Source organism: Micropterus salmoides, unplaced genomic scaffold, assembly GCF_014851395.1.
Source record: "Micropterus salmoides isolate LMB-PRFRI ecotype aquatic unplaced genomic scaffold, ASM1485139v1 Ms_hic_scaffold_6, whole genome shotgun sequence".
In the NCBI taxonomy this organism is placed as follows: domain Eukaryota; kingdom Metazoa; phylum Chordata; class Actinopteri; order Centrarchiformes; family Centrarchidae; genus Micropterus; species Micropterus salmoides.
In genome coordinates this window covers 5,523,151-5,540,218 of record NW_024044348.1, presented here as the reverse complement: position 1 = coordinate 5,540,218, position 17,068 = coordinate 5,523,151, and the positions used below count along the sequence as shown (strand labels likewise).

Below are 17,068 nucleotides of genomic sequence, written 5' to 3'. Positions count from 1 at the left end.
ATAACCACATTAGTCCAACACCACCACAGCCTGTGGGAGCACTCTAGCCTATAGTTATTACTTTGCTGGCCAAAATATAACGTTAGGTGACAAAAATCTTCACTCAGTGGTCATCTGCCCTCTCGACCCTACTGGTCTTGGTTGTCTTTTCCAGCTTATCTTTGGGATCCTGAAGAAGGTCTCCAGCACACCACTGTCCAAGTGAGCAGTAAAACCTTCATGCATAGTAATGCACACAAGGGCTCTGTCAGGGTTGTCGTCTACGACAGCGTCCAACAAATACTGCCCATGCAGTTCCCAGGTAGCTCAGGTTCTGGATGGTCCCCACCAGCCATATCCTCTTACATGGCTAATGCAGCCCCACGGCTGAATATCTGAGTTAGCCAAAACACTGTATAATGTATCCACGTCCATAATATCCTCTGCACTCACATTTTGGGATGCTGTTTTCGCTTTTGAAAATGTTGCAACACAAGCGAAGAGAACAAGTTTTTATTTTTGAGCGGCATCTAGCACGGCCCTAGCTACCCAGAGCCGAAATCAAAATGGAAGAAGAGGAATTTTTGCTTTAATTGACTACATTTACCATCAACACCGATTGGACATCTGCTTAAAAGATGGTGAATTTTCCCTTCAAGTAGTGCACAGACTCCTTAAGTTAAAGGAATCGTTCAACATTTTAAGAAATAAGCTTATTCAATTTCTTTAGCTTTAGAGGCAGACAAAGGCTTGATTCTGAATTTTGGTCAGACACACCAGCTTCTTCCCACCTGCTTTCAGTTTTTATGCTAAGCTAAGTAATACTAAGCCAACTGTTGCCTGGCTCCAGCTCCATGCACTAACACCAGAGTGGTAATGAACATCTCACTCGTGGCAAGAAAGCATATAAGTGTATTCCCCAAATTTTTCCTCTAAGCAGGCTGTATGATTTTGACAGGTATCTTCATCAAGTCAGCCTCAAACAATAACTGAATTCTCTTTCAGGATGGATTTGTCCCTCTGAGGAAATGTTTACAAAGGTCTTTTATCATGTCAAAGCTCTCCAACTGTCTTTCAGTACACTATGGCTTTTAACACAGAGGGTAAATTTGTGCTGGGGTGGGGAAACAAAACAAAACTGAGGGGATTACCCACCAAATTCCCTTGAATGATGAGCTAGCTGCGTGTGGTAGATGATCGGATTATGTTTGTTGTTGGTGCCTTGATATAAAACAGACCTGAATATGACTCCCTAGCTGGGATACTAAAGTCTGCTTCAATCCTCAGGTGCAGAGCCAGAGTGTTATGCTGCAGCTGGAGTTTGGTGATACCGTCTGGCTTCGTCTTCATGGTGACCCTCGCTATGCCCTCTACAGCAACACCGGACACTACACTACCTTCAACGGGTACCTGGTCTACCCCGACATCTACGGCTACCAGACACACCACCACCAACACCACCCTGCCTTCAACTCCCAACAGCCCCAACAAGATAACATCCCAGCGTTAGATAACAAGCAGGCCACAGAGCACGCCAGGTCTGGAATCAGAGACGCAGGGAAGGAGAAAGAGCTGCAACATAGGGAGGAAGAGGATGAGGATGAGGAAGAGGATGACCAGAGATCTGCCTTCTCGGTGGGGCGCACTCAGAGCATTGTGGGGGTAGACCAAGTGGGCTTGCCGCAGCACCAGCCAGTCAGCTTCGACACTGCATTCGTCAACATCGGAGAAGACTTTAACGTGACGAAGGGGGTGTTCACTTGCCGCGTCCCCGGGGCATACTACTTCGCCTTCAACGTGGGCAAGCTGCCACAGAAGACGCTGTCCGTCAAGCTGATGAAGAACCATCTGGAGGTGCAGGCGATGATCTACGACGACAGCCAGGGTGAGAAAGCCCTACAGAGTCAGAGCTTGATGCTGTCGCTGAAACCAGGAGACACAGTCTGGCTCTACTCCCACCAGAGAGATGGCTTTGGGGCCTACAGCAACCACGCCAAGTACATCACCTTCACTGGCTTCCTGGTTTATCCAGACTTCCCCAACAACACCACCACTACCACCACCACCACCAGCCAATCATATGCAGACAAGAAACCCTAGCTGTAGCACATGGGCTAGGCACTGGACATTGTGGGAGGAATTCATGCAAAGTGGCAGAGTCTCAGAGTCCACAAAAGGCATTGGGCAGTTTCTGAGTTGTGGAGAATACACGTAATGAATGTTGCTTTGTGGTTGTCTTTGACACTTCTTCTTCATATGAATTCCTTTGCAAAGGCACAGGGACCTAGGACTGAGTGCAGAGCGTAAATGAAAATCTCTTCAATTTCCATTTAATGGCTTCCCAGGATATGACTTCATCACATTCAAATGTGGAACCTTGATTTGCAGTAATGTGACCTCTGATTGAATATTTCTCTCTGTAATAAAAACTCAGTCATTACCAGCTCACCTCCGTGTCAGCTGAACTCATTTAAGTTGAGTGCAACAACCAAAACTCACAAGGTTAGCTTTTGCATTTCAATTCCTGGCATCTTTATTACAGCACAAAAACTATTTTGTGCCCCCTATTTTATAAACAAATAATTGCACTATGGGTGCAAACGTTGACACTCAGTCTTGCAGCTAGCATCTTCCATTGAAGTGAAAACAAAATGGCAGTTCTGTCTGATTATCAGTCTCAAAGAAAATGATGATAAAGCAAAATCTGATTCTGTGTTTAAGTTTCAGCTGACATGAAGGTGAGGAGGTCACTGCAGAATTTTCACTGTGAAGTGAAAAAATGCATTTGTTATCCTTGACAAAGACTTGGTGTTTCTGCTCGTATGTAAAAAGTCACTTTACTTTCTTTATGTCTTTAGAGGCATGTGAAAACAATATGAACAGTGTGTTTTGTGTCAAAATGAGTCTTTCTGTACTTTATTTCTTACCCTGATACTTGGCCACAGAGGGCAACAGGACGAAACTGACATAGTTTTGGAAAAATGCCAACTGCATATACACATATGTACTGGCTATATGACATATGTACTGACTGTTGACCACATGCCACCTCTAGGCCTGCGGGGATCTGGACCATAATTAGATTTCTAATTCTAGCAGCGTTTAATTCATTTCTTCAGATGGCGACCACTGTGGGGAAAATTGAATTGCTTCTCCCGGGCTATTATAATATGCATGTCTGTTTAATTTCACACTGCCGGGGAGAAAGATGATGCCGTTCAAATTGTGATGAACCTTGACTTCATGAAATCACCTTCTCTGTTGGAAAGGCACACCATGTGAATTGATACTTCAGTGGGACTGAACATCTGCATTTCTTTTTAGAGTTAACTGAAAGTGAAGTTCTGATATAAACTCTGGTCAAAACACACCAGTTTATTGCAAGTAGGCCAGTTTACTTTTTGAAAACTCAATCAGATTTGAGATTTACTCATTGAGAGAGAGAGAGAGAGAGAGAGAGTACTGTTTAAAGTTTTATTAATTCAAATTCGAATATGTTGGACAAATTGTAGTCCCGTATATTCTAATTTGAATTAGAGTTAATTCACCTGCTTTCTGTTGCAACTTACAATCTCACTATATACTATTGAAATGAAGAGTTCACAATGGATCACGAAAGCTGGTGGAAAGTGATGCAGTACTCGTCAGCAAACGATTCCTCTAAAGGTACTGCGTTCGGTGATGCACAATAGCAATGCACATTAAAATTAGGTTTCTCTTGATATATTTACTACAAAATAGCAAAACCTGAAAAAGGTCAAATAAAATACCATCAAGATAAACCTGAAAATGTGATCACACTGTGCAGTCTGATAGGTAAAAAGCTCAATCTTCACCTCACAGTGATGTCTTTGGCACCAGGGAAATGGTCTCACACTTCCTCTGAAAACCAATAACAGACAAGCCTCGCCCCACCACAGTGTTACTAATCGACAATTTCCTGTCCTGTACGCATGCAGTGACTTCTAAGAAAGTGACAACATTTTGGACAATTTCTCCACAGTATGAAATTATACTGTGAGTGTGCCTCATTTCAGATAATAATATATTCTGTCCCAGTCTAACCCTCCGTGGTTTCTCTGCTTCAGCCTCAGTGAGCGAGCAGTGCACAGGAGTGCTTTCAGTTTCAGTTTAAATCAGTCAGTGAAGGTGATACCTGTTAATAAATAAACAGAACTCATGGTAAAGTGAAGTGACTAGCGCATAACTCATTTGACACTCAGAAGCACTTGTGTGATGCATGCATGTAACTGAAAATACAGTGAATTAAAAAGATACTTGATGGCTGAACAGCCTCACAGGACCAGTCGCTGCCTGTTAACTGCGTATTTTTATTATGTGAATTATCTGTACAGTTATTGACAATATGTTGGATGTTTCTGGTCTGTGCTTCTTTCTTTCGGATAATCCAGGTGAAAGATCGATCAGTGTGTATTAGAAACTATGTTGAGCAGACATGGGTCAAAAATGTGGTTGTAAGTAATTCCTGGTTGTTGCTCAGTTTGGAAAAAAAAAAGCACAAATACAACCATGACAGAAAAATAACTAAAAGAATATTAATAAAAAACAACATTTTGACCGATGTCTTGTGTTCTGGCTCATGTTGACTCTTTGAAATGTTTTAAATATATTTCTTACATGTGAAATGAATGCTTCAATAAAAATGTTTGACAAAATAAAAAAAAATAAGAAATGTACAGTCTGAACTGTAATTGCATCCATGATGTAAACTCAGTCAGAAATCATGATCTGATAGATGAACAGCGTTCACAGAAATTCAGAGCTGCAGGTTTTCATTCTTAAATTTTGTATTCTGTGCTGTGGTACCATCTGCTGGGCACTTCCAGTATGTTAGACATACAAGGCAGCAAAAGTAAAGATTCAAAGAGGTCAAGAAGGAGTATTTTCTAAATTGGCTTCTTCCTGCGATAATGGGGTCTTCTTACATGATTGGCCTTTTTTTTTGCTGATCAACTTTTTTCAGTCAAATCAGATGTAAACGCACTCAATGAGATTGGCAGAGTTTTTGAGCGTTAAACATAATCATTCTAAAATGGGGTTTTTTTGCTATTTTTTACTTTGTTGCTTATTTTGGTAATGTTATGGAGATTTTTGATGAATCCAGGTTTTCAGAGGCTTTAACGATACTTAATTTTTATAGTGATTAATTCAAAAACTGAAATTAGCAAAGCATAAAATGTACAATACAAATACAATATATGGTATTACTAAGTATGTGGATACCCTTGGCTTTTCATGCGTTATTCTGGGTCCCTTAGCTGCAAGTATGGGAAATTTTATTTTAAACTAATGCTCTTGTGCCTGAATAGGAGCATGTCCCTGCCGCCGGTTTGTCAAAATCTGGTGAGAGCCTGAAACCAGAAGAGTGGAGGCTGTTGAAGCAGTAGATTAATGCCTATGGGTTTAGAATGAGATGTTCAGTGATCATATATAGGTTTAATGTTCGAATGTCCACATACTTTTTATATAAAGCATAGTTAAACTAGAAAATAAGCAGCCTTGCAAAAAAGTACAGCTCAGAAAAATCTTTTGAAGATTGTTTTATTAGTATTTTTATTTACATAAATATTTCAGGTGGGTTTGTTCAAGGGGCTGGGAATCCCAAAATGACGCTGACAGACAGAACAAGGTGATGAGACACAGGGACATCATTTCTTCTCAGGGGTCTGATCTCCAGCCTCCAGTTTGGGTGCGACCTCTTTGGGCTCTCGGTAGGCGGGGAAAACCTCCCAGGGCGTGTTCAGGTCAAACTTCCTGAACTCCTGCGACAGCTCAACGGGCTCCGCCACCACGCGCTTCACCTCATCATCGTAACGCACCTGCAGAGGGAAACATGCTTCAGTTTGAAAACTGTTGTCTAATGTTTTATTTTTATTCAAAATAATGTCATTATTACCGATGATACATTTAAAAGGACTAAAAACTGGACCCAAAAAAAAAAAAAACGTAATTATGATTTTTTTAAAACTATGTAAATAAATTAGAAATTATTCTTTCCCAGCACAAACTATTAAGGATTTAAAAGGCTTATGGGAACCCTGAATTTATCATTATGAGCTCAAAAAAGAAATAATTAAATGCATGAATAATAAACAATCACAGGGTCCAGCAGAGTTTGAGATCTAAAGCGTCTGGGCACAGCTTCCATCCTGTCTGTCTTGTCTCGACTGACATCCTGCCAATACTACTACATATAGCTTTGGAGGATGCAGATGAATCACACATTGATGAAGCTGAAGAAAGATGAGTGCTGTACTGAGTGTGCAAACTGCTGGCAGGACTCACTTCTACGTATCCTGAGAGAGGGAAGTCCTTCCTGAAGGGGTGACCCTCGAAGCCGTAGTCTGTCAGAATACGCCTCAGGTCCGGGTGGTTGGCAAAGAACACGCCATACATGTCCCATACCTGTATAAACACACTTTTACCTTTTTTTTGTCTGTGTCGCTACCAGAAACAACACAGACTATTTTACTGTGATTGTGTAGAAAGGATGAAATAAACACTGCAATGAATCTTCAGGCTGCAGGTTGTGACTTACCTCCCTCTCGTACCAGTTGGCAGCCATGTGGACCTGGACAGCAGAGTCCACTGGTGTTAACTCATCTGTGTACGTCTTAATGCGGATACGAGAGTTGTAGCGCAGCGACAGAAGGTTGTACACAATCTGTAAACCACACACGCACACATCACCACAAAACATTCAGACAGCTTGTTTAGATATAATCTTAGATTACCAGGACGGCACGTACATATTCTAATTCTAACCATTAAACATTTAGCTTGAGAAGTGATCATGGTTAAACTGTTAACTGCAAACAGATAAGGACAGTGAGGAGGTTTGCCCTGGAAATGCAAAGTCGCAAAATTACAAATATCTCTCATCCCTCAACAGAATTTTCTCTTCACATTTTTTGATAGTTTAATGACTTTACAATTCCATTATACATCATCCAAGCGCTCACGTGTTTTGCTAAAAACACATTTTAGTAATTATGAAGCGCTTTATTTCAGAGGTAAAAATGTTGGGGTAGGAACAAAAAGTTAAATGACAAAACATGTTTCTAGGAGTGTGTGTGGTGTGACTGCTACCTCAAAGCGGTTCTGCCGTGTTGGGACGTCGACAGCAGTCAGGTCAATCATGTTCCTGAACTGGGCGTTGGTGTGGTCCCTCAGGAAAGTCAACACAGGGATCACACCGTCAGGATGGATCATCACCTCCAGCTCATTGTAACAGGACACCTGCACAAAAACTCATTTTCAAACCATCTGCATGTTTCTGAAATTTAAATATTAGTATAGTATTTTAATTGTAAACAGGGGATACTGTTAAGATCAGTTTTAAAAACCCACAAATAAAAACACAAAACTGACAAAAACCGGTTCTGATTTCAATAGAAGTGTGCTTTTTAGACAACCACATACATACGTTCTTCAACCTGCAAGAATCTCTACTGCACCAGTACGGACCCAGTCGTTGAATGTAACTAAATACATTCACTCAAGTACTGAATGTTCCTTTATGGGTTGAGGAAATTCTCCTACTTCTTAAACTAAATAAACCTTTGTATGAGCTGGAAAATGCATCGTGACAAAGCCGAAAACAGGGCCGTTTCCCTGAGCTCATGAAAAGATGACTTATAGAGATACAGGGGCAGAGAGAGGCAGGGCAAGCAGGTGTGTTTAACTGAGGTAATACATACAATTAATGCAGCAGCAATATTAATCCAGAAATATCAGAACAGTGAAACACTTGACAAGGAACATTTTACTGAAATTTTACTTCTATTAATTTAAGTAAATTTTGCTGATAATACTTACAAACTTTTACTGAAGTAGTTTTGCATGTAGGACTTTTACTTGTGCAGTATTTTCACAATGTGGTAATGGGACTCTTACTTACGTCAAGGATCTGAATACTTCCTCCTCCACTGACTGTACCAAGTCTGACACTAGCCTGTGACGCATCAGCTTTGATTTACTAACTAATACCAAATAGTACGTAGATACATGAGTCATGATTTCAAATTGTTATCTTGGTTAATTCAAATATTAGGCTACATACTGCGACTTTAATGCTCTTACACAAACTGCACACTTAAGGTCCTTTGGTCACTCAAGCAGGGAGTAGCACAAGGGGAGTACTGTGATACTCTGAGCATATGAACTGACCTGGACCTGCTGGACATATTTGGGCATAATCTCAGCCACATACTCCCCAAACGCTGCCAGCTGGTTGTGAGTGACGGCATCCTTGGGCCTGACGGTGGCTGCATGAAAGACAGAGGAGAAAAGAGGTTAACAATGACTGAATAACGCAGCTATGGCTCTCCATGACAGACAGGTTTTATCTTATTGTACCATCAACTCATCATTAACATTGCAAAATACGTTGCGTGTGACATTGTTTATTGTGCTTGAATGTGTGCGCAACATTTTTGGTTTTCTTTCAAGTGAATATGTGATGTGGAAATTAATCAAACAACAAGTCTTTACGTCAGCACAGGTTCAAACTTTTGTCATGTCAACAACACTGTGTTTTTAGAAGACTCTGATCTGGATTAAAAGAATGTCAAAACATAGCTCTCATTTTGTACAACCAAAGAATAAAAATATAAACATGTTTTTGCATATGATAATAGAAAATATTGGGGAAATGACATTAGTGTAGACAAATAAAACTGAAACTGTAAAATACAACTTTTGGTTCATGTTATACAAATCTAGGAAACAGATTATGCAGAAATTATTCATGCAGCAGACAGAATACATATGTTTTTTATCCAGATGGTTAGAGGAGTCTGGAAATACAACAGCTTTAAGTGTTATCTTTCAGGAAAAACTGACGCTTAGCTCTGTGACCTGAATGTAATGACAGTTACAGCCAGATTCATCTAATATGGAGAGACCTGGGACTCCGGAGCTCCTCTGGTAACACCCCTCATCACGCAGGACCCTTCTTAAAGACCTTATACTGTGCTTTAATGGTCCACGCTCACAAATTTTCAACAAACTAGAATAAACCAATTGACTCGCATTAAGCCTTGAGCTTTTGGGGCCCATTTAACTCTAGGGACCCAGGGGAGTTGCCCACTTTGGCCAGTTGGTAACGCAGCCTTGTTGATGGTACACGAGAGGCACAAATTCAGGTTTATGCGAGTTAAGAGAGAGTACAGTAAGTTCTAGTGTGTAACGTTACTCACGACTGGTCTCAGTGGTGGAGCTCTGCAGCCTGGTCTGCTGCTGGAGAAGACATGAACTCCTTGCAACTGGAAGAAGAAGAAGAAGAAAAAAGCAGGATGAAGAATTCATCTACAATATAAGCCTACACCTTTATTTTAACAGGCAAGTTAATTAATATTAGGTTCTTATTTACAATAACGTGGCAGGAGACAAAAGGCCTCCAGGGAATGGGATTAAATACAATAACATAAACAAATAGAAGATACAGAACGACTACAAACTTTAAAGAAAAGAAAAAAACAGGCACAAAGACACCAAAAAAACAAATGAAAGAATAAAAACGTTACAGCCATTGCAATAGTTAGAGGAAATGTTAAAGACAGCAGCAGGACAACAGGACACAACCACGTAACGTTATAGCATCACATGACAAGTGTCTACAGAGCTGCAGAGGAACTGGTGTAATGTGCAGAACAATAACAAGCAAAGACTCGTCCCACATCCACTCAGAACACGTCTGAGTCTGTCACATTTACAACATAAGCTTCCCATCGTGCCTGTTACTCGGCTCCTTGCAGGGTAACGTTTTGCTAGCATTGGCTAGCTCGAAGGTCAAACCTCAGACATTTTATCGGTTGAAAAATGACACCGTGTAGTTTTCATTGCCAAGCAAAGGCACACCTACTCAAACGGATTCCTGCAGCAAACGTCGTGTACAAGCTCAAACGCGTTTCGACTCATAACTTACCGTTAAAACTCTTTCCAAGACCTCCGCGGACAAGCCGTAGCAACGACGCCGCCATGTCTGCTCTGTGGCCGCTCTTCTTCGGGCAGAGACGCGGCTGTTACCGGTGTGTCGCCTCCTGACGGGCCGGAGGAGAAGTACACATTACCTGATGACACCCTCTTAAAGAAAACATAATTGAGGTATGAAATAACATTAATGTAGACAAAAAATAACTTACACAACTTTAATCACTTTTTGGTTCATGTCATACAAATCTAGTCATGCAGCGGATAGAGTAAATATGTATTTTTCCAGATGTTTAGACGAGTCTAAGAACTCAATACAACAGGTTTAAGTGTTGTCTATGAAGATTCTCAGTCACCCATCGATACCACTGGTTCGACACTAACGAACCAGCGGTATCGATGACCCGGGATAACGACCCCACTGAGGTTAAATAGCTGAGTTTCCCTGCCAGTCAGTCAGAACTGAAGAAGTCCTTCGGATGAGGGACGAAACGTCTTTCAGTATCTTCCACCAAGTCCAGTCGCCCTTGATTTTAACCTTCGTTGGATAGGTTTAAGTGTTGTTACATTACCTTCTATGGCTTTAAAGATCATCTGGGATTTATCTTTCATAAAAACAGATGCTTAGCTCTGTGACTTGAATGGGCAGCTTTACCTGCGATATCTTAAGGACCTTATCCTGCCCCATTTGAAACTGTGCTTTAACAATCCACACTCACACAACACACTAGAATAAACCAACTGACTCACAGTCAGCGTTGAGCTTTTGGGGCCCATTTAGCTGTAGTGACCCCGGCCTGTTGGTAACCCTGCCTTGTTGATGGTACATGAGAGGCACAAACTGGGGTTAATGTGAGTTAAGAGAGAGATCGGTGGGCCCCTGCATTAAATAAAATATTTCCCCTTGAAATGCCATCGCCACCTCAAGTTCATCCACATCCCTCTAGACTGGTGGAGTGCCTCACATTATTTTTTACATCAACTGACACCAACACAGTCAGAATTACTGTAAATCCCCAAATAAAACTGTCGTATAGTATTATGAACATATGAACTAAGTAAAAGTATTTTCAGCAAAATGTACTCAAAGTATCAAAAGTAAAAGCATTCGTTTGTCACTATGGGCCTGGTTTATGTTGTATCATTCTATTAATGTCATTATTAGAGCGTCATTAACATGTGAACAGCACTTCAGTGTTATAGCCAGTTGAGGCTATAAACCGGTTCTGGTCCTGAAAATGCAGTCTCTTGTACTGCAGCTACATGCTACTTAGTTGAGGTGGAGCTCGTTTTAAATGCTTTAGATACTTATGGGTAATTTTGTTTATAATACAGAATCGTACTTTATATACAGTGGGGAGAACAAGTATTTGATACACTGCTGATTCTGCACGTTTTCCTACTTACAAAGCATGTAGAGGTTTGTAATTTTGATCATAGGTACACTTCAAATGTGACAAAATCTAAAACAAAGATCAAAAAGTATTTGATCACCTACGAACCAGTAAGAAATCCGGCTCTCACAGACCTGTTAGTTCTTCTTTAAGAAGCCCTCCTGTTCTCCACTCATTACCCGTATTAACTCGTTACCTGTATAAAAGACACCTGTCCACACACACACACACTCAAACAGACTCCAACCTTTCCACAATGGCCAAGACCAGAGAGCTGTGTAAGGACATCAGGGATAAAATTGTAGACTTGCACAAGGCTGGGATGAGCTACAGGACATTAGGCAAGCAGCTTGGTGAGAAGGCAAATACTTTTGTTGTACTTAGTTCCTCTTCAGCTCTAGCTAAAACTGATGTGGTTCAGCTTATTGCATATGAAACAGCAGTGCTGGCAGATTCCACGCACATACTGTATTTGCCAGTAATACCTACATTACTTTAAATAAAGGAGCATAACACTACTAGACAAGTTTTCTCATTAATATTTATTTAACATCACTGTGAGTAATTTATTTAGTTATTTAAAGTTATGAGGCACCATAGGGGAACATGAGAAATTGAAATAAACTGCTGAATTAAGCACTAAAATGTTCTCGTCTTGTTGTGCCACTGCAGTCCTAACGCAACAAGCACACTGCAATTTGATTAATAAAAGTGTTTATTATTATGGTCAAACAGTATGGCAATGTTGTCTTGCTTGAAACTGCTTTTGGCTGAACCAAGATGACAGGATGAGATTTTGTTTACATTTCTTTTAACATAAATCTAAACTTATATGTTGTGAATTAACTACAGAAACATTGCCATTTTCCAGAAAACTCATGAGAATTTAATTTAGAAATGTAGAGGGGAAAAACAAATAGTTTGGTATTTATTTTCTGTGGGTAAACATTCTGACATGGAGGATTGTACGGAGCTCTGAGTCCAGTCTTCCAGCTGCTGTAGGAACATAATGAGGTCTGAGCGGCCGCCCTGCGTTCTCAGCTGGACGGTTCACACACCTGCTGGTAGTATTTCCTCAGCATGTCCAGCTGAGCGGAGCGCACCAGGATGTGCGGTCGAACGGACGCCAGCTTCTGACAGGCTTCCTCTGGAGTCCAGCAGTGTAACTGTCAGCAGAAAAAAGCAAAGTCAACATTGTGTGCAGCCACACTGCAAAAGTGCTACTCACTGTGTGACTGAATAGATAGATGGGACCAGTAGAATCAGTAATCAGTATTGATTAATCACTTTGAAAAATTGCGGAATCTTCTTTATCTTGATACCATTTTTACTGTCACCATTGACGTTGAAATGAAACAATGACTTTGAGTGGAAGCTGTTAACTTTACATTCATATTGGTGAACAGTACATGTAGTCCTTTTTGTACAACCAACATATTTCATTACACTGTTAAAGTGGTATTTGTCTGTCCCCTCAGTTTATGTGCTAACATCTACTCTAACTGATTAAGGTTGGAGGACAAACAGCAGGGGACGAACAAGACCCCAGTTGTGTACTGACCCGAATGAGGTATGCAGCAGCCAGCGTAGCGCTGCGGGAGCGTCCAGCCTTGCAGTGGACGTACACGCTGGTTCCCTGCTCTCGGTGTTGCAGGGCAAACTCCACGCCTCGGTGCAGGTTCTCCAGGCTGGGAACGCCGGTGAGGTCAACGGTGCTCAACCTAAGCTGCACCACCCCTGCAGCCCGCCACTCCTGCAGCCAGCATCAAGCACATCAAATCAACTTGTCATTTAAGAATGACTGGAATTTGTAGAGGAAGAGGCCTGAGGTGTACAATTGTCATGTCCTGCCCCAATGGAAGTGTTAAACCAATCTAAGGGTGAATGTAACAATTATCAATTTATCTGGTGATTTATTTTGTTGATTAATGCAAAAGAAACTACTTTAACAATCAATTGTTGAATGGCTAATCAATGCTATAATCCAATCACCTGTAAATCAGCTGATTTATATCACCTGACATAATCAGAAATAAACACTTGGATGATATGTGGGTGAAGGAAACAGTAAAATTGACACTTTAAAACTGGCTGATTTCTTGTCTTTTACTTTATCAATACTGTTATATTTCTAAAGAAGTGACAAACTCGCTAGTCTAGTTTGTCAGTCACATCGCAATAATTGAGACAAACAACTAATTGCTGCAGTGTTGCTGTATAACGTTTGAATTTTCACACAGTATGTCTGCCTGGTTGAACTTCAAACTTAAGAGTGGAATGTGAAGTGAACTCACCTCAGCTGAGTTACAGAAATATTTGGTCTCAAACATCTCATTCATGGTGATAACCCCTCGAACATTTTCTTCTTCCACCAGCTGCAACACAAGAAATGGGAACCTCGAAACATTTGATATGTGAACAATTTAATATCGTCCAAATGTAAGATTTGGACATTACAATGACTACTTATAATATACAGTCAGCTTTAGGACTTGCAGGATACTGTGCATTCTGAGCAGCTACCAGACTTGTATGTATGTCAAGGCATCACAATTTCAAACGTCTTTACAAAAAGGTCCCAACCAGAAAGGTCTGGTTACATTACAATGACAATGAGGTTTGATTGTATTCATGTTGTGTAGATTGTTGGATTAGTTGTCATTTATTTACCCTTGTGGTATTCCGTCTACCATTGTTGGTAGTTGTTCGTCATTATGTACTCTTGTGGTATTCCATTTACCATTGTTGGTATTTGATAAGCATTGTTACCTGTGGAAATATTTGTATATTATTATATTATATGTATGGTATGAATGTGTGGTTTTGACTTGTGCATCCACTGTTTCTAAATGAGGTATTATTTTTAATTATTAATATTTTTTCTTTGAGATTATTGATGAAGGAAGCAGCTATTTTTTGTATGTATAAATTCTTTGATAGACTGGGGTGGGGTTTAATAAGTTTTACTTCTTCCCACTCCATTTCAAGCATAAGTGTATAAGTTATTATTATTGTGTATCTTTTCTGTTGTCACACTATTTTGCTTGAAATAAATAAATACGTTTTGTGAGTTGTATGCATTTAAGATTTGGGTCTGGGCTACAATTTCAGCACTACAGGGAATCCAAACAACATTAACAACTGAGAATTTTATTAAAGTAATACCCAAAGGAGACCCGTGAAACATAAAGTGTGACCACGAAATATACTGTAAAAAGATGCAGGGGGGAAAGGGCTGTAAAAGACAGTACATTCGTTTAAAAATGCAGTGTCACCTTTTTGTGTTCGCTTCACCAAAGTAAAGGAAATACAACAGACATACTCATGGGTGGGTCAAAATTATTAAATGTAAAATAAGTCATAATTATAAAATATCATGTTTAGAAGCTGAAAAATAATATATATTTAAAATATTTACTGCTTACTTCTGTTAACTACTTTAAATGTGATCTCATACTCATGGCTTAATATCTCATTATTTTGAGTTCTCTTATGGTTCTGTTTCCCCTGGTAAAAAAATACAACAGGAAAAACACCACAGAGAGAGAGAGAGAGAGAGAGAGTCACTGGTCAACATCATCATCAGTACACAGTCTCACAACAGCTGCTCTAAAAACTTCCTCCTTTCCTAGTTAATTTAATTCTAGGCTTTGACATGAGAGAAACATACTGTGGGCTTGGTCCATCGTTAGATACAGAGGCTATTTTGTTTGGCAGTCTGACCTGTGCGGTCATGGATCTGAAGGGCAGCGCTCCGAGGATCACGGTCTCGTCCACTCTGTCAAACCACCGTCTCGACGTCACCTTCTCCATCACAACATTGTAGGCTAGAGTCGGGTAGAAGAGCAGCCTTGCTAACGCTCCGGACATGGCTGAGCTATTCAAAATAAATTATATAAAAACGGAGCTTTCAAAGTCGGGCAGCTGTTCATTACATTGCTACACAATGTTAGTGTGCGCAGGGACGGTCAGCGCGTGTTGCTTCTTCTGTGGATGTGTCATGAAGTTCCTCCTTCGGCAGGCTTTTCCGGTAACAACACGACTTCCGGCATGAATCCTTCACAGTAAAGTCCGCGCAATCCACAAAGTCTGTGACCCAGAAAGGCACTTAGCAATCCTGAAGTTAAACACAGCCACTATTTTATTTACTTTGTTGCATTTTGAGGTCTTATTACTGCAATGCAACTGCACTCTAAATGTATGCCTGGTCTTTTCATTTGTATTGCATTACACTGTTAAGGTAGTGTTTTTTTTTTTGTTCCCTCTATTTATGTGCTAACCATCCAGGTTACTTAATTGATGTCGAGGTTGGAGGGCAAACACCATGGGGAGAAGAAGAAGAAGAAGAAGAAGAAGAAAAAGAAGTTTTATTTATATAGCGCCTTTCCAGAGCTCAAGGTCGCTTTACATGGTACATTTACACACTAACACACAACTTACAATCATATAGGATACATATAGTCCCATTTAAACGAAATACATGTTAAATAACAATAACTTTTAACCAGAACAAAGAAATATGACCACATTACTCCTATTTTAGCACTGGCTCCCAGTATGTTTTAGAATTGACTTTAAAATTTTATTGATCACTTTTAAAGCTCTTCATGGCCTCTCGCCTTGTTATATTTCTGACCTTTTAGTCCCATACGCACCAGCACGTACCTTGAGATCCTCGGGCAGAGGTCTGTTGTCTGTTCCAGAGTCTCGACTGAAAACTAAAGGGGACAGAGCGTTTGCTGTCAGGGCCCCGAGGCTCTGGAACAGCCTGCCCGAGGAAATCAGGTCGGCTGACTCAGTGAACTCTTTTAAGTCCCTTCTTAAAACTTTCCCGATCTTATTTGACTTTATTTTATCCCTTTTATTTTATTGTATTTTACTAATTTTATATTTATCTTAAAATGTATTTTAGTCTTTTCAATGTTTTCATGCTTTTATCTTGTATTGTTTTTGTATTATTGTCTCTTGGGTATTATTGTCTTTACACTTGTTAAAGCACTTTGTAACTTGTTTTTGAAAAGTGCCCTACAAATAAAGATTATTATTATAAATAGATATGTTTTTAACTGTGTTTTGAATGTAGCCACAGGTGAAATATTTCTAAGTGAAAGGGGCAGTGAATTCCATCATTTTGGAGCATTAACACTAAATGACCTTCCACCTACTGTAGACAACCGGAAACGAGGGATGGACAATAAACCAAGTTTAGTTGATCTGAGAGACCGTGCAGGGCGGTAGGTGAAAAGTAGATCAGACAAATATGGGGGTGCAAGACCATTTAATGCCTGAAATTTTAGAAGCAATACCTTAAAGTGGATACGCGATGCCACGGGTAGCCGGTGAAGGTCATGAACCACCGGAGTAATGTGAGCAGAACGCCTGGTGGAGGTGAGAACTCTTGCTGCTGAGGGACACGACCTCCCATCAGTTATGTACTGATCCAAAAGAGGTTTGTATACATTTCCAATTTTAAAAAAACACATAACCCCCCCACAGAGAACAATCTGGCCTCTTTACTTCTACACTTGCCCCCCCTAAGCAATGCAGGATTTGAATGAGAATGAAAACTAGCCTGATTGCATAACATTGCCCTGAGGCGACAAAACCAAAACTACAACTACAAATAAAAAAAAGCCACAAAACTATTTCGTTGCCTGAGGGCAACGCCGTGCAGTAGAGGGTTACTTGATTTTTATTGCTTATTGGTTTTGAATGTCCTTCTAATGCTTTTCTTTAACTTG

General features: G+C 40.3%; 3 protein-coding genes across 3 annotated transcripts in view; 1 reads left to right on the top strand and 2 right to left on the bottom strand.

Annotated features, from left to right (window-relative positions):
* Positions 1–4,675, top strand: part of c1qtnf4 (C1q and TNF related 4) — a 37,981-nt gene extending 33,306 nt beyond the window's left edge. Inside the window, exon 3 of the mRNA XM_038701771.1 lies at positions 1,267–4,675. Within this exon, the coding sequence (XP_038557699.1) occupies positions 1,267–2,079 (813 nt within the window). The 3' untranslated portion in view covers positions 2,080–4,675. The remainder of the gene's footprint in view (positions 1–1,266) is intronic.
* An 849-nt stretch (positions 4,676–5,524) lies between these two features.
* Positions 5,525–10,076, bottom strand: ndufs3 (NADH:ubiquinone oxidoreductase core subunit S3). The gene is made up of 7 exons (XM_038701773.1): positions 9,929–10,076; positions 9,201–9,266; positions 8,170–8,267; positions 7,090–7,239; positions 6,539–6,664; positions 6,286–6,405; positions 5,525–5,819 (listed from the first exon to the last, which is right to left on the bottom strand). Exons 1-7 carry the CDS (start codon positions 9,981–9,983, stop codon positions 5,649–5,651), a joined length of 786 nt encoding a protein of 261 aa, XP_038557701.1. The 5' UTR covers positions 9,984–10,076; the 3' UTR covers positions 5,525–5,648.
* A 1,948-nt stretch (positions 10,077–12,024) lies between these two features.
* Positions 12,025–15,345, bottom strand: ptpmt1 (protein tyrosine phosphatase mitochondrial 1). Its single transcript, XM_038702006.1, has 4 exons — positions 15,051–15,345; positions 13,622–13,702; positions 12,889–13,080; positions 12,025–12,493 (listed from the first exon to the last, which is right to left on the bottom strand). The coding sequence occupies exons 1-4, from the start codon at positions 15,195–15,197 to the stop codon at positions 12,365–12,367; spliced, it is 549 nt and encodes a 182-aa protein (XP_038557934.1). The 5' UTR covers positions 15,198–15,345; the 3' UTR covers positions 12,025–12,364.
* Positions 15,346–17,068: the final 1,723 nt, after the last annotated feature.

Coding starts and splice junctions, on each gene's coding strand:
- ndufs3 (XM_038701773.1), bottom strand. CDS start 9,983: ATGGCGGCGTCGTTGCTACGGCTTGTCCGCGGAGGTCTTGGAAAGAGT. Junction 9,267..9,928: donor TCTTGGAAAGAGTTTTAACG/GTAAGTTATGAG, acceptor TTCTTCTTCCAG/TTGCAAGGAGTTCATGTCTT. Junction 7,240..8,169: donor AATATGTCCAGCAGGTCCAG/GTCAGTTCATAT, acceptor GTTTTTGTGCAG/GTGTCCTGTTACAATGAGCT.
- ptpmt1 (XM_038702006.1), bottom strand. CDS start 15,197: ATGTCCGGAGCGTTAGCAAGGCTGCTCTTCTACCCGACTCTAGCCTAC. Junction 13,703..15,050: donor TCAGATCCATGACCGCACAG/GTCAGACTGCCA, acceptor CTTGTGTTGCAG/CTGGTGGAAGAAGAAAATGT. Junction 13,081..13,621: donor ATTTCTGTAACTCAGCTGAG/GTGAGTTCACTT, acceptor TGCTGGCTGCAG/GAGTGGCGGGCTGCAGGGGT.